Here is a 23,081-nt window from a genome sequence, read left to right on the forward strand (position 1 = left end):
TATTTGACTGTGATATTTTAAGCTTGATTACCTCCCCCAGTTGATATGTTGCCTCTGTAAATTCAGCTGGCATCTCTTGGCTTCATCGTAATGTGGCTCAAAATACACACTTCTGGGCGATACAGTTGACCTAAAATAAGCACGGAAAGCCTATTAATTGCTGCAGAGTTGGGAAATGAGATGAGCTGTCAGTGCTCAGGCTCGCTGTTAACGGGGCTGTGTTATTTGCGGGATGCCGTGTGAATGCTAACGTGTTGTTTCTGCTCTGTTCCCTCACGCCTTCCCGGATTCAGAGAGAGGTAACCGGCCGATTTTCATTCTCCTCCCTTCGTGGTGTCTTAACGTGTCTGGCAAAGCTCACTTGCTTTCTTCGTGTCGCATTGCCATCCTCACAACCATCCTTGTCTTTGAAAGGCAGAACTTTTGTTTTGTTTCGTTTTGCCTTTTATCACCAGCATTTAAAACAGTCTGGAATTGGGTCTGCGTCCCTCATCTCTACTGTGTTTGACCCTGGTTGTGGAAGGTGATGGGCTGAGTGAATAAGTCTAACACCAATGTGGTCACTCACTAACGACTGAGAAAGATCTCATCAGTGTGGCAGGGAGTGAATGTGATGGAAATAGGTTATGTACCATGTTGTAGAAGGAGGCTTTTCATGCTTCTAGAAAAATTAATATCATGGCCGGGCGTGGTGGCTCACGCCTGTAATCCTAACACTTTGGGAGGCCAAGGTGGGTGGATCACTCGAGGTCAGGAGTTCAAGACCAGCCTGGCCAACATGGTGAAATCTCATTTCTACTAAGAATACAAAAAATTAGCTAGGCGTGGTGGTGGGCACCTGTAATCACAGCTACTTGGGAGGCCTAGGCAGGAGAACCACTTGAACCTGGGAGTCGGTGGTTGCGGTGAGCCAAGATGGCACCACTGCATTCCAGCCTGGGTGACAGAGGGATACTCTGTCTCAAAATAAATAAATAAATAAATAAATAAATAAATAAATAAGAAAAATTAGTATTAGTGCTTATATTACATATTCTCTAGAATTTGATTGGTAAGGGTTGGCACTAGGCTACTAGTCTAGCCAGAAGCACTGATTCAGTTTCAGTGTCAATTATTAGCCAAAATATATGGTCCTCCCTCTCCTCCACAAGAAGGATAGAACCACAGAAAAGACATCCCTATGAAACAAGAGATTTTGACCTCAGTTGTGTTTTTCCAATGCTCTGCATGTCCGCCTGCCCGTTTGATTGATTGGGGACTTGACTTTAAGCTCCACGATTACATAGCTCTACCACTTAATAAAAACTCCACTTTTGATGGAAGAAGGGAATTTGGAGATTTTTCTCCTTGAAAGAATGATGGTGGTTCCTGCTGGGCAAAGTGGAGAGACACGAAGGCAGATCTCCTCTTTGTGTCGGAGTTGGTCTCATGTAACCTCCCTGCCTGGTTGGGAGCTGGAAGTGATGATTCCTCAGCCGGTATTTCCTGCCACACTGGTGTTGTGACTGCCCCCTGCTGGTGGCTGTTTTCCCCTGTGATGTGCTGCTGTCACAGTCCAGTGTTTAAGAGAGAGAGACAGCATAGAGTGGGCGGTGACATCTGCAGGGTTGGTCTTCCAGAGAGTGTGATTAGGAGAATTTGCAGGTTTCACTGACTTTTTAAATCACTTTGAGGAGACCCTGGCGGGGGCAGGTGGTGGAAGGTTCTGGAGGATGAGGGCTGTGCATGCAGATGTGAGCTCCTTCATGTAAAATAACAGCCAGTCCCATCAGAGTCAATGGTGAGGACATTTTCAGGTGTTTGCTAGTTCCTGTCCTCCTTGTTTATGTGGGTGTCCTCACTGGGAGGCAGTTGCTCTGAATATTAACAGCAGGACCCTGTTCTAGAGAGGGGTACAGATTCTAGTTTGCCCAAGCCACCTCGATAATTGCAGGTGGTAGAATTTCAGATCTGCTATTTACACACTCTGTGTCTCATGAGCGTGCCTGGTGAAGAATTCCCTGCCAAGCCTGTGTGTTTACCCGGGTGACGAGTACCTGGGATGCTCCTTTCAGAGGCTAAAAAACTTAGCATCTTTTTAAGCTTGCAAAGAAGGAGAAAGTAAGTTAAGCTTACCAAGCGAGAGCCTGAACTTTGTGAAATTAGTGATGCCTGCATATGATACATGTGTCATTGGGTTAAAAAGAACAGAAAACCAAAGTCTTACGTGTGTGTGTTGCGGGGGGTCATTCTGGATTGGCCATCTGGAAAGATGAAGTTTCTTATGTACTTTCGCTTCCTGGTTCCTCCCACTCTCAAAACAAGATTTGTCAAAGTGCAGTCAGAAAATAAAAGCATCCAGTCTTGAAAACAGGACTCATTCTTCCTCCAGACCTTGTACAGACTGTCAGCAACCCACATTTTTGTATAGCCCAGGAACCCTATAATTACACCGTGTTCTCATGTGGGCTTACCTTTTGAATTCTATTTTGGATCTCATGCTAGGCCCTGCACAGGTGAAACAAAGAGGAGAGAAAGCCCTTTGTCCTAAAGTGCCAGAAGTGCAATGTTTGGATCCAATCCCTTTGCTGCTGTCTTACCCTTATTTGCAGATGGGACCTGCCCTTTGCAATAGCATCAATAGAAAGATAAGCTGGGAGGGAAGGGTCATTGGGTACATTTTAGCAAATCTTAGTATAATTCATATGAGTGCAAATATTTATTTAAAAACACCCCTCGTGGGGCCAGGCGCAATGGCTCATGCCCATAATCCCAGCACTTTGGGAGGCCGAGGCGGGCGGATCACCTGAGGTCAGGAATTCGAGACCACCCTGGCCAACATGGCGAAGCCCTGTCTCTACTAAAAATACAAAAATTAGCCAGGCATGGTGTCACACGCCTGTAATCCCAGCTACTCGGGAGGCTGAGGCAAGAGAATTTCTTGAACCTGGGAGGCAGAGGTTGCAGTGAGCCGAGGTGGCACCACTGCACTCCAGCCTGGGCGATAGAGCGAGACTCCATCTAAAAAAAAAAAAAAAAAAAGAAAGAAAAAAGAAAAATCCCGGCCGGGCGCGGTGGCTCACACTTGTAATCCCAGCACTTTGGGAGGCTGAGGCGGGCGGATCACGAGGTCAGGAGATCGAGACCACCCTAGCTAACACGGTGAAACCCCGTCTCCACTAAAAATACAAAAAATTAGCCACGCGAGGTGGCGGGCGCCTGTAGTCCCAGCTACTCGGAGAGGCTGAGGCAGGAGAATGGCGTGAACCCGGGAGGCGGAGCTTGCAGTGAGCCGAGATGGCGCCACTGCACTCCAGCCTGGGCGACAGAGCAAGACTCTGTCTCAAAAAAAAAAAAAAAAAAAAGAAAGAAACATCCCTCATGGATAAGGAGACAGTATTTCAAAGTAGGCTTTTTGTTTGACTTCTTTTTCCTCATTTATAATATGGTACCTACCATTTATTGAATGCCTATCGTGTGCCAGCCTTCACAAATTCCCTCAATAAAACGTACCATGTATTTGACCTGAGCAAATGTGATTGATGTGAAAGATGTTATCAAATTGTGGATACTTGGTAAGGAATCCCAACAACAGAGGATTGGTGAGCGATTGAGTGTAATGTGAATCTAACAGAAAAGGACAGGTGAGTTCCTGCCAGTTACATGGGCTCTGGTGCAACTGACAAGGTCAGCTTGTTCTGTGCCACTCCAGAAAGCAAAGCTAGATCCCACAAGCAGAAGTTACAGGGAGGCAAGGTTACGTTCATCATTTAGAAAAAATATATTTTGAGCCAGGTGTGGTGGCACATGCCTGTAGTCCCAGCTACTTGGAAGGCTGAGACGGAAGGATCGCTTGAGTCCTGGAGGTCGAGGCTACAATGAGCTGTGATCGCACCACTGCACTCCAGCCTGGCCGACAGAGTGAGAGCCTGTCCCAAAATAATAAAGTGAAAAATAATATATAAAAATGTTTTAAGAAGACATATATATATTATTCACTGGAGCTTTCCACCAACAGAACAGGCTGATTTATTAAAGAAATGAGATGTCCTATCATGGAAATACTCTAGGTACCACCTGCTGGTGCTGCTGTAAAAGGGACTTTGAAAAGTTAGCCTGAGTCACAGCTAAGAGGTCTGTAGATGCCTTTTGGAAGAGAGGTAAACACATAAGCAAATTCTACTTACACTAAGAGAGTTGCAAAGGAGAGATTTAGGGAGAGAATAAGTAGTTCTGGCTATTTTTTAAAATAGAGCCTGCTTTTGCCAGGCATGGTGGCTCATGCCTGTAATCCCAGCACTTTGGGAGGCTGAGGTAGGTGGATCACTTCAGGCCAGGAGTTCGAGACCAGCCTGCCCAACGTGGTGAAACTCCATCTCTACTAAAAATACAAAAATTGGCCAGGCGCATGGCTCACGCCTGTAATCCCAGCACTTTGGGAGGCCGAGGCAGGTGGATCACGAGGTCAGGAGATCGAGACCATACTGGCTAACATGGTGAAACCCTGTCTCTACTAAAAATACTAAAAATCAGCCAACTGTGGTGGTGGGCGCCTGTAGTCCCAACTACTCAGGAGGCTGGGGCAGGAGAATTGCTCGAACCCAGGAGGCGGAGCTTGCAGTGAGCCAAGATCGCGCCACTGCACTCCAGCCTGGGCGACAGAGTGAGACTCCATCTAAAAAAAAAAAAAAAAAAAAACAATTAGCCACGTGTGGCGGTGCACACCTGTAATACTAGCTACTCAAGAGGCCAAGGCATGAGAATCACTTGAACCCAGGAGGTGGAAGTTGCAGTGAGCCGAGATCATGCCACTGCACTCCAGCCTGGGTGACAGAGCGAGAATCTGTCTCAAAATAATAATAAGTAAAGCCCGTTTGAATAAAGAATCATTTATTCATTCATTCCATAAAGATGGATTAAGCCCCTACTGGGTGATTAGAATGCTATGTAACTGAGAATGTATAAAAGCAATCTTTGGTCCTTTTTATTTTTTTAATTAAGAAATTTGAGGCTGTCAGATAAGATGTATTAACACTGTCATTTTTCTCCAGCAAAACTCTATCCTGGTCCTCTGGGAGAGTAATCACTGAGGAAGACAGCCAAAAAGACAGGAATGAAAAGAGTTGGCAACACCAGGGCTCAGTAAGCAGGTGGCAACAGGTACTTGATTCCTGGTACTAGCTTCTGTCACCATTTAAAGAAGAGAAACAAGAAACTATAGCTATAACCCTTCCACTTCCTGGCTTATCAAAGAAAACGCAATGATTCTCATGACTGCAGGCGTTAAATGAAGTGAGACTCCATGTATGGGGAGCAGATGGCTCCTGGCCTAGCCTTGAAAATGGCTGGGGAATGGCATGAGCTGGAGCAGAGGGCAGAAATGGGTCTTGCTGCCAAGTGTCAGATCGTGTCTGATGATCGCAGGTGGTAGAATTTCAGATAACCACAGGTTCCTGGGAATCTAGAAGCTGTTGGAAAGACTGGGAGCGATGTTCTTTCTGGCCCTTGGAGATCTTCTGGGCCAGCTGTGTGGTTTTACAGATGAGATGCTGAAGCCTGGAGCCTGCGTGGCTGTGTGAGGCACCCGGTTAATGAGTATGGCTCCCAGCCTGTCTGAGATGGGACGCTCCTGGTGCTCCGGAAGCCAGGAGTGCTAACGAAAGGATAGCCCTCAAGGGCTCCCCACCTGAAGGCTCCTCAGAGGTGACTGCAGTGGACCAGCCAGCCCCCGTGTCCCATGCAGCAACAGAGCTGGCTACGGGCCCTGCCTGCTTGGCTGCCTGACGCCTGATGGCCGTGTGGCACCCGGCACACTCTTTCCCCCCCCAGCTCACATGCTCGGCCTGAGCTGATCGCACCAGTTTAGGTTTGCACAGTCTGTCAGGAACACTGTGAGTGTGGAGGTGTGTTTACTACAAAGCAGTTTCTTATCCCCCTCAGAATACAAGAAAATCTAGGAAATATCCTGTTGCTCTTACATATGACCATAGTGGCTTTTAGCATCATAACACTGGGATTGGGAAAAAACCCAGCTGTGTAAAAAACTAGTTGGCGACATTTTGATCACTGTGGAAGCCAGCTGATGGGATGTAGAGTTCGTTTACTATCGTCTCAATTTTTATGTGTGTTTGGAAAGTTCCAGAAGGAGAAGAGTAATAAACAGAAAGGAGAGAGATGGATGAACTCTGTTCTTTTAGCTCCTGTACTCCTCAGGCTGGGCCCCAAACTCCTTCTCCCAGGAAAGGGTCCAGGAGGCCAAGGTCACTGCAGACCTCTCTGTGGCTGAGACCATCTGGCCTGTCTCCTACTGTTCTGGAAAGCTCTCTACCCCTTTCCCTCAACCCCCTTTCTTTGATGTCTTTGGGACCAGCCTCTCCTGGGCTTTTCCTGCCCTCTTCCCCAGCAATTTTTTTCTCCACCTTCTCATTGGACCTCCTGCCTCAACAAGGCCTCTAAATGTCTTTCTTCCCCAGTCGCCAGGCCTCGGTTTGACATGTTTTTTGTTTGTTTGTTTGTTTTTGAGATGGAGTCTTGCTCTGTTCGCCTAGGCAGGAGTGCAGTGGCGCAATTCTCAGCCTACTGCAACCTCCATCTCCTGAGTTCAAGCTATTCTCACGCCTCAGCCTCCCAAGTAGGTGGGATTACAGGTGCGTACCACCACACCCGCCTAATTTTTGTATTTTTAGTAGAGACGGTGTTTCGCCATGTTGGCCAGGCTGGTCTCAAACTCCTGACCTGAAGAGATCCACCCACCTCGGCCTCTCAAAATGCTGGGATTACAGGCATGAGCCACCGCGCCCGGCCAGCTTTGTCTTTTCACGCTCCACACTCTCACCTGCTCCCCTGACCTCCCGGATCCGTGTCTCCTGCCCAGACCGCAGGCCTCAGCGCAGGGTCCCAGCACCCACCTGCTTGGTGGGCCTCGTCACCTCTGGTGCTCCTCAAGCACAAGCACCCTATACGTCTTGTCCACCCTGGAGCTCATCAGCTTCCTGCACCAAACCAGCCCTCCTTCCCTCCCCCACTCCAGTGATGGGGTGCTTAGCTGTCCTAGCAGGGACCCCAGAGTTATTCTTAATCCCCTCCCTCATCCACGTCTCTCACACATCTGCCACTCCTGCCAGCATCCTTCCAACACCTCTTCCATCTGTCTCCTCTGCCCTGTTCTCACAGATGCTGATTTAGCCTGCACTTTGCTCATCCCCCTGCGCTGGACCACCACAGTGGCCCCCAGCAGTCCCCTTCCCTTGGCCGGCTTTGTCCCACCAAACAAATCACAGGGGGTCACCTGTAGTATTGCAAGACTGGGATGGCTCAGAGTAAGGGCCAGTCCTGGTAAGACACAAGGCACTGTGCAAACTGAGTACAGACTCCTGCACAGCACCCCTGCAGCCGCACCTGAGCCTCACCACAGTGCCTGGGGCATATGCATAGGGCAGCTGGGAGTTCTCGCAAACAACTGGGGGGCCTTCTGACCTCCCTGCCTTTGCTCATACCTGTTTCAATGTTCTTTGAACCGTCTGCTGCCTTCTTACTGTGATGAGGTCCTTCTTACACCTAAAGAAGCAGCTCAAACCTCACTGCCCATCTGTAACATTAGACGGGCTTGCAAGGCTGGAACCTTACCTGTTTGAATTTGCCTCACTGGTGCCTGATACATAATATCAGCTAGAAGGTGTTTGTAGAAGTGAATTGAATTTTTTTTATTTATTTTTATTTTTATTTTTTTTTTAGAAGGAGTCTTGCTCTCTCACCCAGGCTGGAGTGCAGTGGCGTGATCTCGGCTCACTGCAAGCTCCACCTCCCGGGTTCATACCATTCTCCTGCCTCAGCCTCCTGAGTAGCTGGGACTACAGGTGCCCGCCACCACGCCCGGCTAAGTTTTTGTATTTTTAGTAGAGACAGGGTTTCACCGTGTTAGCCAGGTTGGTCTCGATCTCCTGACCTCATGATCTGCCCACCTTGGCATCCCAAAGTGCTGGGATTACAGGCATGAGCCACCGCGCCCAGCCTTTAATGAATTGAATATTTTAAAAAATATCAGTCTTTAATACCACACCATAAAATCCAAATGGCAGTTGCATTCATTTCCTATTGTTGCTGGAACAAATGACCACAAACCAAGTGGCTTAACGCCACACCACTTGATTCTTTCCATTTCTGGAGGTCAGAAGTGTCAAATCCCAGTGTTGCCGGGCTGTTTCTTCCAGGGGCTCTCGGGGAGAGTCCATTTTCTTGCCTTTTCCAGCTTCTCGAGGCTGCCTGCATTCCTTGGCCCCTGCCTCCTGTTCTTTCCCTTAGGAAGAAAGTGCCTCCCGCCTTCCCTTGTGAATTTGCTGGACCCACCCAGATAGTCCAGAGTAACATCCCCATCTCAGGATCCTTCGTTGATCACATCCACCAAGCCCCTGTTGGCATGTAAAGGAACATAGCCACAGGTTCCTGGGATGTGGGGAGGGATCATCACTCTCCTGCAGCAGCCCTTTTCAGAAGTCAGGTGCCGAAAAGGCAGGCTTTTCACACAGGCAAGTGATGCTTGGATTTCGTCTTAAATCAATGAAATTCGATCGCTTGTATATTTCATTGTCCATAGATGAAGTCGCTCCACTGGTCTGTGCTCTAGGCCTGAAAGAAAGGCCTCAACTGCCTCTTACAGATCTCTGTATTTAGGGACTCAGGATATGTTACATGAGAGTGAAATGGGAAATGCACAAATCTCTTGACCTCCACAGTGAGGAGGAGACACCTGTTTTATCCTGGGAAGTGATGAAGCCTCTGGAGGGTTAGTTACCGGACTCACCCACCATCATGGACTGACAGATTGCTGCCTCCCTAATCTATTAGCCTCTACCTTGAAGGAAACAACAAAAGATAAGGCTGTTTAAAAAAAAAAAAAAAAGTGAGAATTCCTCCCAAAAAAGCCTGAGGCTGCTGAGTTTCTCCCTGGGGAAGCTGTGGGTTCCAGATGGTTGCCCTTAAGGCATCAGTCACCTTCCTCTGCTCCAGAGGAAAATGAAGATTAATAATCATAATTTTTTAAAGTTAAGCCTAAAAGGCTGCCTATGAAAGAACCGAGGCACAGAGGGCACAAAGCCGAAGTTCGATAGAAATAATCCATTGCTTATTGACCAGGGCCCGTTCATCCGCCGTGTCAGTAACCTTGGGATGTTGCACTCTGGGGCCTGCCAGCCACCATGGAGAGGCTGATGGATCTTGGAAGCTTCTATCAGAGAATGTCAGAGCCGGGGAGGGACTTGGAAATCATGTTTTTCAACCCCTTCACTTAAAGATGAGGTTAAATTCCATGCCCAGGGTTGGTGTAGCTAAGTGGAAGCAGGGCTGAGACTCGAATGTGGGTGGCCAGAATCTCAATGCCTGGCCCTTCTGGCTGCTGCTGTCTCTTAGAGGACAGACACAGCAGGTGACACCTGTAACAGTAACTACAAAAGATATGATATAACGACCTCTTCTTTGTAGCACAGAATGTAAATACCATGGGCATTTTGATACAAGCAGGGTCCTGGGGCCAGAGGACCAGGCGGACCGTGGAGCTGGGCTAGGCTGAGTAGATGGGCGTGCGCTGGACAGTGTGGGGAGGGACACTGGCCACCACATGAGGGAGGACACCGCTGTGAGCAGACACCGAGACCCATCTCTTCGGGAGCAGCGGGGAGTGCCGCGCAGTGGGAGGAACATGCTGGAAAGTTGGTGGGACAAATTTTGGAACTCTTAAAATCCACCCAGAGGTTTTTGGACTTTGTGTGGTTGACCACAGGGAGCTTTGGGGAGATTTGGCCTCAGAAAGATGGTGGCTACACATGGAAGTTGGAAGGATTGGAGTTGTGTGCCGGGAGACGTGGTGTATTTCTGAAGGACCCTCTAGGGAGGAGAACCAGAAGCAAGGCATCCCTTGAGTGTGAGCTCCAAAAGGGATGTCTTCTGTCCATTTCTTACATGTTGCCTTGGATGGTGGTTGAGGCTGGATGGGAAGGCCACAGTGTGGAGAAGACTGTGCTCACCCATCAAAGTCTTGGCCCAGTGCCTTGCCCCAACCTACCCCCCAGCCCAGTCGTGGAACCCGTTCAGGACTGAGCGAGGGCCGACTTTCCCAACAGGAAGGAGGGATGTGTGCCGCAGGCCCACACTTCTACTCCGCCCGCAAACATGTATTGGTACCGGTGATACGCCGGGCCTGGAATAGACGCTGGGATGAGTTAGGCACAGTCGTTTTCATGGAGCTGCGGAGTGTTGAGGCTAAGACACACTCAGACACTTGCCGTGCCCCCGTGTATGTACTGTGTGTGCGAGGAACCTTCCAGGCTCTCACCTGTCTCCAGCTGAGTCCTGGCAAGGGGATGGAGATGGCCTGAGCACAGGCAGGGAGGCGAAGAGCGGCTTAGAATGGCTGCGTGGTGAGGGGGCTGGAAATGGAGGGATGGATGCCAGAAATTTCCAGGAGGTGAAACAGGACGAACGTGGGGATTGGGTGTCGCACGTGAGGCAGGGGGAGTCCGGTTCTAGCATGGAGGACACTGAGCTAGGATGTGAGGAAGCAGGAGTAGGTTGGGAGGAGAAATGTTGGGGTCATGTGTGGATTGCCTGTGATTAAAGCGTCATGGGGCAGCCAGGTACGGTGCTGCTGAGCTGGAGCCTGGGCTTAGGGAGCCCCACTGCAGGGCTGCCTGGGGCATGGCGAGGTGAGGTTGCGAGGCAGGGTTTTCCGGCCAGACCTTCACAATGGCCAGTTGCCTGCCGTGGTAAATCCTGTCCCTTCCCAAGGCCGCCAAGGCTATCTTGGGGAAAGTATCCATCATAGTCTATGGAAAGGCTGCCACGTCTTACCTTAAGAGAAATAATTTAAAAATTCCTCTGTAGGCCAGGCGCAGTGGCTCACGCCTGTAATCCCAGCACTTTGGGAGGCCGAGGCGGGCAGATCACGAGGTCAGGAGATCGAGACCATCCTGGATAACACAATGAAACCCCGTCTCTACTAAAAATACAAAAAATTAGCCGGGCGTGGTGGTGGGCGCCTGTAGTCCCAGCTACTCGGGAGGCTGAGGCAGGAGAATGGCATGAACCCTGGAGGCGGAGCTTGCAGTGAGCCGAGATCACACCACTGCACTCCAGCCTGGGCGACAGAGCGAGACTCCGTCTCAAAAAAAAAAAAAATTTCCTCTGTAGTTATATCTCCAGGCAATATCCTGGCTTAGCATCAGATGCAAATAAATCACCGTGATCCATTCCTGGATGGGTAAAGCTGGGTTTATATATATAAAAAAACATATATATATATATGTGTGTGTGTGTGTGTGTGTGTGTATATATATGTGTGTGTATATATATGTGTGTATATATGTGTGTGTGTATATATATATATGTAAAAACACTTTCATCTTTGAACCGCTGTCCTCCAATGTTAACGTTGAGAAATATAGTTGTATCGCATGGTTCTTTTGAAGCCAAGTAATGTCACAGTCAGTATCTTTTTTATCAATAGAACGAATGTGAACACCCAGTGTCAGCTGCATGCTCACCGAGGTGTCTGAGCAAGCAATAAATAATGCGCCGCCGCTGCCGTCGCTCTGAGATCTGGAGTCTGAGACGTGTTTAACACAATCAAAGGCCTTTGATAGGACTGCAGTCTGTGGTGTCTCTTTGTGTTCTGACATTCCCTGTGATTGCCCTTCAACTGTCTCAGTCAGCTGTGGGCTAGTCCATTGTTTGTGCACATGTTTATACATCAGAGCCTATTGTTTGCTTCCGCTGCACCCCTGTCTGTGTCATTATATCATCATGCGATTCATGCACTCCTCAAGCCTTTCTGTTTTCTAATCATAACACTGGTTATTACACTAGATAGAAGGGTTCTGTGAAATTCAGTTTTCACTAAGGGTTGTTAGAGATTCCAAGAGTTCAACAGACTGGGTTTTGAAGTTATCATAGGTTTTTTTTTTTTTTTTTCAGAGGGAGTTTCGCCCTTGTCACCCAGACTGGAGTGCAGTGGCACAGTCTTGGCTCACTGTAATCTCTGCCTCCCGGGTTGTTCAAGCGATTCTCCTGCCTCAGCCTCCCGAGTTGCTGGGATTACAGGCGCCCGCCACCACGCCCAGCTAATTTTTTGTATTTTTAGTAGAGACAGGGTTTCACTGTGTTGGCCAGGCTGGTCTCGAACTCCTGACCTCAGGTGATCCACCCGCCTCGGCCTCCCAGTGCTAGGATTACAGGCATGAGCCACCGCGCCCAGCCTTTTTAAAAAAAATTTTAGAGGCTAAGTCTTGCTCTGTTGACCAGTCTGGAGTGCAGTGGTAATGATTATAGCTCCCTGCAACCTCAAACTCCTGGGCTCAAGCACTTCTCCCACCTCACTCTCCAGAATAGCTGGGACTACAGATACATGCCACTGCACCTGGCTTTTTTTTTTTTTTTTTTTTTTAAGACAGTGGATTCACTGTGTTGCCTGGTTCAAGAGCTGGTCTCAAACTTCTGGCCTCAAACAATCATCTTACCTTGGTCTCTCAAAATGTTGGGATTACAGATGTGAGCCACTGTGCCTAGTCCACATTGTAGGTATTTTACTCAGAAATGAATTTCTAATTGTCATAAAACTATATGTTAGGAAGCTATTGAAATTTAATTTTTCTTTTAATCATTGCATATATTGTTTACCATTGACACGCTGGCTGCTAGCTCAGTTAACTTCATAACTAAAGTATATGTTGGTAATCAGCTTCTCTTACTAATGTACTGATAAATTTTGCTTGCACAGGGATTTTGCTTATGTAGCAAGAGATAAAGATACAAGAATTTTGAAATGTCATGTATTTCGATGTGACACACCAGCAAAAGCCATCGCCACAAGTCTCCACGAGATCTGCTCCAAGGTAAGGTGGGTCAGGGCAGTATGGGCCGCCTCTCTTTTTTTCTTACTGCATAAAGGGATGTGGAAGGAGGAGTGGGCACATCGACCCGCAGTTGAGCTCAGGGAGAAGTAGGCAGATTGTTCAGCCAGAGTCATTAAAGTATTCTTGCTGCGGGGCAGGCATCGCGCTAAGTAGCACTCCATCTACACAAAATGAATAGAACCATAGTCCCTCCCGCTGCCTGGAAACATATATATATATATATATATATTTCAGCCAAGTCATTAAAGTATTCTTGCTGCGGGGCAGGCATCGCGCCAAGTAGCACTCCGATCTACACAAATGAATAGAACCATAGTCCCTCCCGCTGCCTGGAAACATATATATATATATATATGTTCAGCCAAGTCATTAAAGTATTCTTGCTGCGGGGCAGGCATCGCTCTAAGTAGCACTCCATCTACACAAAATGAATAGAACCATAGTCCCTCCCGCAGCCTGGAAACATATGTATCTCAGGTAGGCAAAACAATGGCAGAGATACGTACACCCCAGAAAACTGGGAAAAGGAGTCAAAGCGGATTTTCCAGGGGCAGGGCCATCTGACCTGAGAGTGAATGTGGGGAGAGAAAAAGGCTACAGGATAGGTGGCAAGAAACCATCCGGGGTTTCTGCAAATGCGGGGAGCTGGGGGTTGCCGTTAACACACACTGACCTCCTGAGGACACACCGTGGCTCCTAGAAGCTCCCTGTCCAGCTGGGAGGCAAGACTGTGGTCTCATGCTAGTGAGGGTCCTGCTTCCTTAACCAGAGTCACAGAGCCTCAGAATGAGAACAAACAGTCTGGCGTCACCAGTCTAGCCTCCGCCTCCCACCAGCATTAACAGCCCCCTTGCAGACATCCCCCCACCCTCTGCCCTGCACTCCCAGGGACTCCCACAGGTGGAGTCTCTTACTTTGCAGGAGGAGGTTCTATTACCGAGCAGCTCTGGCTGTTACAGATTTCCTCTTTATGTTGACCCAAAATCTTCCTCTTGGAACCTCCAGGTACTGACTGGAGATCTACCATCTGTAGCAGCAGAGAAAGGTCCCCCCATTCTCTTTGCTGGCCAACTCTTCAGACACTTGAAGCCTTGCTGTGTTTCACCATGTGTTGTGTGTTTTAGAGGCGCTGGACAAGCATCTGTCATTGAGTCTTCTTGCCCCTGACTTCCTCCCTCTCCAGATCTCTCACCCCCCATCTCTGCAGCCACTTTTGGGTCGCATGGCTATTCCAGGTCCCTAACTGACGTCTTCTGGGCACACTCTGGTTGGATCCCCCAGATGAACACAGTATTCCGAAAGTGAGCAGGGCCAGGGGCTGCTCTGTCCTTTGACCTCCAAGGATACACCATTGTGGTGCTCGATGTTCTTGGCAACCACCTCACCCCCTGATTTCTCTTCATATGGTGGCAGCGGAACCCCCAAGACACTGGCACAAGCTTCTTTCAGCCAGCCCTTTCCAGGCCCCAGACTTGGTTAATTTCTTGAATTTAAATGCAGAATTTTGCCATCTCCTGTGTTGAATGTCACCTTTCTGATTCAGGCTGACATCATAACCCAGCCTCACTCCCACAATTCCCCCTGAGCCAGCAAGACCCAACCCACGTCAGGGGTTGGCCCAGCCTGTTACCCAAGCAGGAGGTGCAAGCCATGGTGCCTGAGGGAGGGACAGGGGCAGGGAGTTGTCCCCAGCCTCAGAATGAAGGAGCGCCCCAGTCTGCTGCTCTGCCTCCCATGATGGGGACATGCAGGATGGGCACTGGTCTTGCGATCACCACGTTTATTCCAGCCCATGTTCACATTCTTGCATTGATGAGACTGGGGTATTGCTGCCGTTTGCAGCATTGCAGCCTGCTCCCTGGATTTCATTTCTCATTCATTCATGCAACACATAGAATGGAATGCCATTTATGTGCCAGGCACTATCAAAGGCACTGGGGAGAGGGCAATGACCAAAACAGAAAAAAAGTCCTTGCCCTTATGGAGCTTATATTCTGGCATAAAACCCTCAGAACATGGCCTGGCACAGAATAAGTATGCAGGAAACACTTGATTTTATTCTTGTCGGCAGCCCTCTTGCTCGCTGCCCTGGGCAAGGATCTGGAGATAGGCAGAGTGGAGGTCCGCGATGGAAATGACTTTCACTCCACTTGGAATAGAAAACTTAGTCTGGGAATGAAGATCGGAGTTACTTTTAGGGTCACTAAAGGGTGGGCTTCTTTCAGTCCCTAAACCCACAGCACTGTATGTAACTGGTGGAGAACAGGAGTATAAAGTGCTTTACTCTTAAGAAAGCAGACATCAGTGTCCCTTCCAGAAGAGAAGCAATTTAGAGCAGTTTGAGGATAACAGCAAAAATAGCAGGTGTATTAGTCGGTTTTCACGCTGCTAATAAAGACATACCCAAGACTGGGTAATTTATAAAGAAAAAGAAGTTTAATGAACTCACAGTTCCATGTGGCTGGTGAGGCCTCACAATCATGATGGAAGGTGAAAGGCATGTCTTACATGGTGGCAGGCAAGAGAGAATCAAAGCCAAGCAAAAGGGGAAACCCCTTATCAAGCCATCAGCTCTTGTGGGACTTACTCACCACCATGAGAACAGTATGGGGGAAAACTGCCCCTATGATTCAGTTATCTCCACCAGGTCCCTCCCATAACACATCAGAATTAAGGGAGCTACAATTCAAGATGAGATTTGGGTGAGGACACAGCCAAAGCATGTCACCAGGGAACATTTCTGAGCACTTAATGCTGTCTGGGCCTTCCCTGTGCTTGACACACTCACTCATGTGATCCTCAGAACTACCATCTGAGACAAATACTATTATCACCTCCGTGTGCAGTCGAGACACAGGAGGTCAGGTCGCTTGCCCAAGGTCAAGGTCACACAGCTAGTAAGTGGCAGAGGTGCAGTTTAAACCCATGTACTCTGTCTTCAAAGGGTGGCATTTGGAAGCACTGGAAGAAGCCATTGCTGTGGCTGCCACTGGCCACTGTGGGCCGGTAGGGTCCATGCAAGACCAGGGAGACTTGTTTGAGTTGTTTCTAGTAGAGGTGGGGGCCTGGCGAATGGAAAAAGTCCATTCCAAGCAATCAGAAGACTGCTACTGTGAGGAATAGTTTTTCACCTCTCATCCCCAGAGAAAATGAGCGGAATTCCTCAACAAAATATGTAGCCCAGAGATACAGGGGTGGGACTTCAGGCAGTAGACTAAAGCTGATCTAATTAGCTTGGAAGTGAAGTCAACCTAGATACTTTACAGGCTGGAATAGCTGAAGACATGGGGGCTTGAACCCACGCTCCAAAGCTGCACTTTTTCCCCCTTAGATTATGGCTGAACGGAAGAACGCCAAAGCACTGGCCTGCAGCTCCTTACAGGAAAGGGCCAATGTGAACCTCGACGTCCCTTTGCAAGGTAAGTCAGCGGCACCTCATGTCTTTGTTATGGCCCTGTCCCTCCTGGTCCAGGACTGAAGGCTCTCAGATGGTTCTCTGGTATTTCACGTCTCCTTAAAGAGCACACTCAACTCAGTGAGCACAAGTTGAGCCCGCACGCGGGGTCCCACAGAGGCACAGAGTTGATCTTGCATCACTAGGGTTAGGCATAAAGCCAGGATGAGTTTTGTTGTTATTGGACAAGATTAAAGAATATTGTCTTTAGTTTTTGCCTTTGTTTTCATTTTGTTTTGTATTTTATGTTCTTTGTTTTAAGAATACTGTCTTCATATTATAATTCATGTACAGCCTGGGATAAGGACCCTGGCTGGTTTAAAAACACGTGGGTTGGGCTGGTCTGAAGGTAGTGAGTTACCTCAGTTGATGATTCAGCCAGTTACAGATCGACCTCCTTGTCCTCCTCATTCTCCCCTTCCCACTACTATACTTGACTATTCTTAGAAAACGTGGGCCAGGCGTGGTGGTTCACATCTGTAATCCCAGCACTTTGGGAGGCTGAGGCGGGTAGATTGCCCGAACTTAGGAGTTCAAGACCAGCCTGTGCAACACGGTGAAACCCCATCTCTACTAAAATACAAAAAATTAGGCAGGTATGGCAGCATACAGCTGTAGAATTGCTAGAGCCCAGGAGGTGGAGGTTGTAGTGAACCAAGATCACACCACTGCACTCCAGCCTGGGCAACAGAGCGAGACTCTTGTCTCTAAAAAAAAACAACAACAAAAAAAGGAGGTTGATTACTGGGAACTCAGTTATCTTCCTATGTCTCTGATTGTGCCCCTTGAGGTTACATTTTCTCTGGGCATCAATCACACCTAATTAAATAGGACACCAAAAGCTGCTACTTAATATACATCAAAGAGACAGTAGCACCTTTAACACATAGATGCCACTTCCTGCTTTCAAATGCATTCCTATCTTGAAAGTTGAACAGGATTTTGACAGAGCCCCAATATCTGGAGTAATGCTGCTCTTGTAGAATAGTTGTTACATTTACATCCAGAAACATAGGGCGTTATGGCACAGGGCGTGTCCTGAGCATTCAGGTGACGCAGAGCCATGGCTGTTGTGCACATGTGTGTTGGAACCACTGAGAAAGATGTGTTGCTTTTGTTCCCTATAGTAGATTTTCCAACACCAAAGACTGAGCTGGTCCAGAAGTTCCACGTGCAGTACTTGGGCATGTTACCTGTAGACAAACCAGTCGGTATGTGAAACGTTTATTGTCTTTCCACTTTGCAAGTGTGCGGGAGCTCACAGGAGGTGTTCGCCCTCCGAGGAGGGTGAGGTCTGCTGTTTACTCTCACGCCTTGTCTTGAATCAAACTGTCACACTGTCACCTGCCAGAGAACATAAACGGTCCTGATCAAAAGATCAGTGGAGGGACAGGCCCTGCTGCTTTGACCTGTCATCCCCAGCATGCAGGACTTTAGCAACACAGACGTGGATTTCTTGTTTACCCAGTAGTCCAGAGCTGTGTGACCCAGGGCCGTGGAAGAGCTCTGCTGCTCTGAAACGAGGCCTCCGTCTCTGAGGCCAGGGCACCTGCTTCATGTCTTGTCAGCTGGCGGGCCGGGAGAAAGGACTGTGGAGGCTTCATGCTGTCAAGGAGTGACACAGTAGTGGCACACACAGCATTCAGCTCACATGCCAGGGGCAGAGTGTAGTTGCTGGGCTATACCAAGCCAAAAAGAGACTGGGAGATGGAGCCTTCACCAGGGCTAAAAAAGGCTGTGGAGAAATCACAAGCCACGTACACGGCCAAGGGGGCTGTAAGATGGTGCAGCTGCTTTGGAAAACAGTCTGGCATTCTTCAGAAGGTGAAACATAGTTACTCTAGACCCAGCAACTCAGTTCCTAGGCGTAGACCCAAGAGAAATGAAAACATTTGTGCATACAAAAACGTGTATGCAAATGTTCACAGCAGAATTATTGATGAGAGTCAAAAAGCGAAACAACCCAAATGTCCTGACAAATCAACTGACAGTTGGGTAAATAAGATGTGATACTTCCATACAGTGGAATTTTATTTGGCAATAAAAAGGAGTGAAGGACTGAAGTGCGCTCTAGCGTGGATGAAGCCTGAAAACATGCGATGAGGGAAGTCAGTCCCAAAAGACTGCATACTGTGTGATTCCATTCACATGAAACGCCCAAAATAGGCAGAGCTCTAGAGTCAGAAAGTAGGTAAGGGTTGCGCTGGTCTAGGAGGGTTGGGGGGGACGGTGGGGAATGGAGAATGACCCCTACCAGGTACGGGGTTTCTCTTTGGGGTGATGAAACTCTTCTAAAATTGATTATGGTAGGTCTAGCACGGTGGCTTACACCTGTAATCTCAGCACTTTGGGAAGCCAAGGCAGGTGGATTGCTTGAGCCCCCAGAAGTTCAAGACCAGCCCAGGCCACATGGCAAAACCTCATCTCTACAAAAAAAATTCAAAAAATGAGCTGGGCATGGTGGCATGTACCTGTAGTCCCAGCTACTCCAGAGGCTGAGGTGGGAGGATCACCTGAGCCTGGGAGGCTGAGGCTACAGCGAGCCATGATTGTACCACTGCACTCCAGCCGGGCGACAGAGCAACACCCTGTCTCAAAAAAAAATTGATGATGGTGATGGGTGCACTCTGTGAATGTACTAAAATCCACCGGATGGCACACTTTACATGAGTGAATTGCATGGGAATGATACCTCAATAAAGCTGTCACTCACACCCCTATCCCCCAGAAAAACTGTGGGAACAGCTGGCAAAAGGGCCCTACTGAATGGGGGGATCCACCATAAAGGTGCCATCAAGACACAGCGAGGGTGGGGAGAGGCTGAAGGGCCATGGCTTAGGTAGACAGTGTGTCAGGCACCAGGTCCCCGGAGCTTCTCCTGACTCTCCTCTCCTACTGAAAAGGTTGTTATTTCTTTTTTTTCTTTTTCTTTTTCTTTTTTTTTTCTGAGACAGAGTCTCACTCATACTTGCCCAGGCTGAAGTGCAGTAGCGTGAACTCAGCTCACTGCAACCTCTGCCTCCTGGGTTCAAGCAAGCAAGTCTGGCTACTTTTTGTATTTTTAGTAGAGACAGGGTTTCACCATGTCGGCCAGGCTGGTCTCGAACTCCTGACCTCAAATGATCCTGGCTCAGCCTCCCAAAGTGCTGAGATTACAGGCAGGAGCCACTACGCCTGGCCAGAAGCTGGTATTTCATTCCTATTGAGCGAACATGAAAATGAAGCGTCCTGTCTTTTATTAAAAAAAGATAAGTCTGGGCGTAGCTGTTATTGGTGATTTGGGCCCACATTTGAGTGTGGTAAGTGGCTTTAGGACACTTTAAATTATCCTTTTCTGTCCCCAGGAATGGACGTTTTGAACAGTGCCATAGAAAATCTTATGACCTCATCCAACAAGGAGGACTGGCTGTCAGTGAACATGAACGTGGCCGATGCCACTGTGACTGTCATCAGTGAAAAGGTGAGAAGGAATCTTCAATGACATTGGCGTGTCTTATATAGTGAGTATAAGATACAGTGGTTTTCTGTGGAACTTAGGAACATGGTCAAGGCTGGAGTTGTGTGTCCTTGTGATTAAGATGGCCTACATTTGAAAGATTTGGCCCTTTGTCTGGGTCTAAATCTGTGCATACCTCTGTTTTCCTGTGGCCTGAGAAACTTCTCTTCTGGTGCTCCTGATTCTGTCTTCCTCATGTGCCCCAAAGACAAATTGTTTGCTAGAGGTGACTGTGTGACGCTAGTAGTCGCTCACTCTCAGGGCGCCAGTATTGCCTGGGCTGTGTGATCTGGGGATGGGAAGCAGAAGATGCTTCCATTTGGGAGAGTCCTGTGACCATCAGTAGCAGAAGGAGCTATTGGTTGTCTTGAGAGAGGCCACATTAGCCTCAGCCCAAATTATCTCAGTTTAGTGGTTGAAGAAATTGAAGCACAGAGAGCCTAAGTCATTTGCCCAACATCACACAGTTGGAAGCAATGGAATCAGGATTTAAATCCAGGCAACCTGGCCCAGACTCGTGCCCACTTTTCTATTCTGCCTCTGTGAAGCACCTGCCAGGGAAAGACCACCAGTCATCAGCCTGCACCACAGCTGCCCGGTTCACCCTGGAGAGAGGAGCAGGGTGCTCACTGCCTGCCTCCAGCCGGCCACGCTGAGCTCTCCTCACCTCTTCAAGCAGGTCCCGCCCTTCCCCACACCAGCGTCATCGCAAGCACCGCACCCTCCATGCTCCACCCTCTGCCTACCCGACCCTTACCCAGATCACCACCACAGCCTCCTTCCTCCTGAGAAAACTTCCCAACCTCTCACACAGTGTAGTTCGCTCATTAAACACTCCCAAGGCACCAGAGTGAATATTTAATTAGTCAAGATGTTAATGATCCAAAAGTCAATATTTTGGATGTGTTTATTAATTCAAAACTTGCATACGGTTCTTGCAAAGGATGTGGTGTTCATCCCTATAAGAAAGAATTCTGAACATTTCTTTATGCTACCTCATGTGGATCCCAGATGGACACCAGTTTGCAAGAAATAAAAGAAAAAAACAATTTGACAACTTTTTGTTGATTTGGCAGCTTTTTGTTTTATATGGTTTTAGATGGAAATGTGATTCAATGTGCTGTTTAGTTTGGGTAAGAATCACTGGACAAAGAAAGATACCGTGAATCCCTTCTTTCTGGTGCTCTGGGGGTTTACTTGGCCAAATGGGTTTTGGGCCACCAGGTGTCCTGTATTTGGGCTAGATGTAAGAAGTATGGACGGCACTGTTCCTCCCCACAGTGAACTCACAGCCACGTGGCATAATGGAGAATGGGACACGCACATCACACCCCATGACAGCAGTGTAGTTCAGAGCAAGAATGACCTCCAGAACAGGGTAGCCATGCAGTGATGGCCTCTTCAGACATTTGGGCAAGGTTCCGCCTTTCGAGAAAAACACAGGTCCTTTCTGAATTCGGCCTGGCTATACTTTCTGAATGCCAGTTCCTATGTGCTGCCACTCTAAGCTTGATCCTGGGATCTCCTGATTGGATGCTGCATAATGTCTCTTGCAGAATGAAGAGGAAGTCTTAGTGGAGTGTCGTGTGCGATTCCTGTCCTTCATGGGTGTTGGGAAGGATGTCCACACATTTGCCTTCATCATGGACACGGGGAACCAGCGCTTTGAGTGCCACGTTTTCTGGTGTGAGCCTAATGCTGGTAACGTGTCTGAGGCGGTGCAGGCCGCCTGCATGGTGAGTTATCCTGGTACAGGCTGTTGAGCCCTCCCGCCTCTGCTCATCTCTAATATGCCATACATTAGAGCAGAATCACTCACAGAAATGAAAAAAGTTGAATCCCTAAAGTAGTGCTTTACTTTATAACACCGTCATTCCTAGGGCCAGAATCAGTTATGATAAACAGATTACATCCCAAAAGGCCAGAACTCCTGAAAGAAGTGAGGCCAGATAGAGGCTCCGATGAGCTTCATAACCACCAACTTGACGACGGTCAATCCTTGATCCCAAATCAATTTCATGTGTGAAATGTTGGTCATGCATGAGTTGGTACTGTTTGGGTTCAATTCAGTACTTTAAAAATCAATACATTGAATGACTTTTATTTCCAGTGATTGGTTTCTGTACACCATTCTTACATATTTTATTTATATCTGTTAACTCAGTCCTTAGGACAACTCTGTTAGGTAGTTGTTAGTTCTGTTTTATTTATGAGAAAATAGAGACTTAAGAGAAGTTAGAGAACAGGCCTCCGGCCTTGTCGGTAAGTGACAGAGCCGAGCCTGGATTCAGCCCCAAGCTGCCAGGTGATAAAGTCAGGGCTCCTTACGCCACATGGATACTTGGAAACAAACAAGAATCCCTCATTATTCCTTCAGCACGTGTCCTTTGTGTGCCTCTTATGCCAGACACTGCAAAAGTTCTAATAAAAATGAGGGAACTGGGCCGGGGGCGGTGGCACACGCCTGTAATCCCAGCACTTTGGGAGGCTGAGGCAGGCTGATCACTTGAGGTCAGAAGTTCAAGACTAGTCTGACCAAATGGAGAAGCCCCGTCTCTACTAAAAATACAAAATTAGCCAGCGTGGTGGCGCATCCCTGTAATCCCAGCTACTCGGGAGGCTGAGGCAGGAGAATCACTTGAACCTGGAAGGCAGAGGTTGCAGTGAGCCGAGATCACGTCATTGCACTCCAGCCTGGGCAACAAGAGGGAAACCCATCTCAAAAAAAAATGAGGGAGCTATATGAGTGTGGGCACCAAAGCCTGTGGGCAGGTGTGTTCTAGCAGCAGCAGGTTGGGTGCTGGGCCCGAGTGGAGGGAGGTGCGCTCCAGATTGTGGTGGGCTTATGATGATGGCGTGTGGGGCCTGATTTTCTTCAGCAGAGATTGCTAAACTGGGGATTGAATTGATTGTATTTAGATTTATTTATTTATTGAGATGAAGTTTTGCTTTTGTTGCCCAGGCTGGAGTGCAGTGGCGTGATCTCAGCTCACTGCAACCTTTGCCTCCTGGGTTTAAGTGATTCTCCTGCCTCGGCCTCCCAAGTAGCTGGGATTACAGGCGCCTGCCTCCACGCCCAGCTTAATTTTTTGTATTTTTAGTAGAGACAGGGCTTCACCATGTTGGCCAGGCTGGTCTCAAACTCCTGACCTCAGGTGATCCACCCGCCTCAGCCTCCCAAAGTGCTGGGATTACTGGCATGAGCCACCGCACCCAGCCTGTATTTAGATTTTAGAAGAGTATCCAGCAA

General features: G+C 48.3%; 1 protein-coding gene across 9 annotated transcripts in view; it reads left to right on the plus strand.

The window, feature by feature from the left end:
* The window catches only part of APBB2 (amyloid beta precursor protein binding family B member 2), a 405,965-nt gene that overhangs the window by 372,565 nt on the left and 10,319 nt on the right, over positions 1–23,081 (plus strand). For all 9 annotated transcript variants that reach the window (XM_032136010.2, XM_032136011.2, XM_058429991.1 and 6 more), the window contains 5 exons: positions 12,746–12,860; positions 16,213–16,300; positions 17,463–17,546; positions 19,680–19,795; positions 21,388–21,567. In XM_032136010.2, the coding sequence (XP_031991901.1) occupies positions 12,746–12,860; positions 16,213–16,300; positions 17,463–17,546; positions 19,680–19,795; positions 21,388–21,567 (583 nt within the window). The remainder of the gene's footprint in view (positions 1–12,745; positions 12,861–16,212; positions 16,301–17,462; positions 17,547–19,679; positions 19,796–21,387; positions 21,568–23,081) is intronic.

Source organism: Hylobates moloch, unplaced genomic scaffold, assembly GCF_009828535.3.
Source record: "Hylobates moloch isolate HMO894 unplaced genomic scaffold, HMol_V3 SCAFFOLD_17, whole genome shotgun sequence".
In the NCBI taxonomy this organism is placed as follows: domain Eukaryota; kingdom Metazoa; phylum Chordata; class Mammalia; order Primates; family Hylobatidae; genus Hylobates; species Hylobates moloch.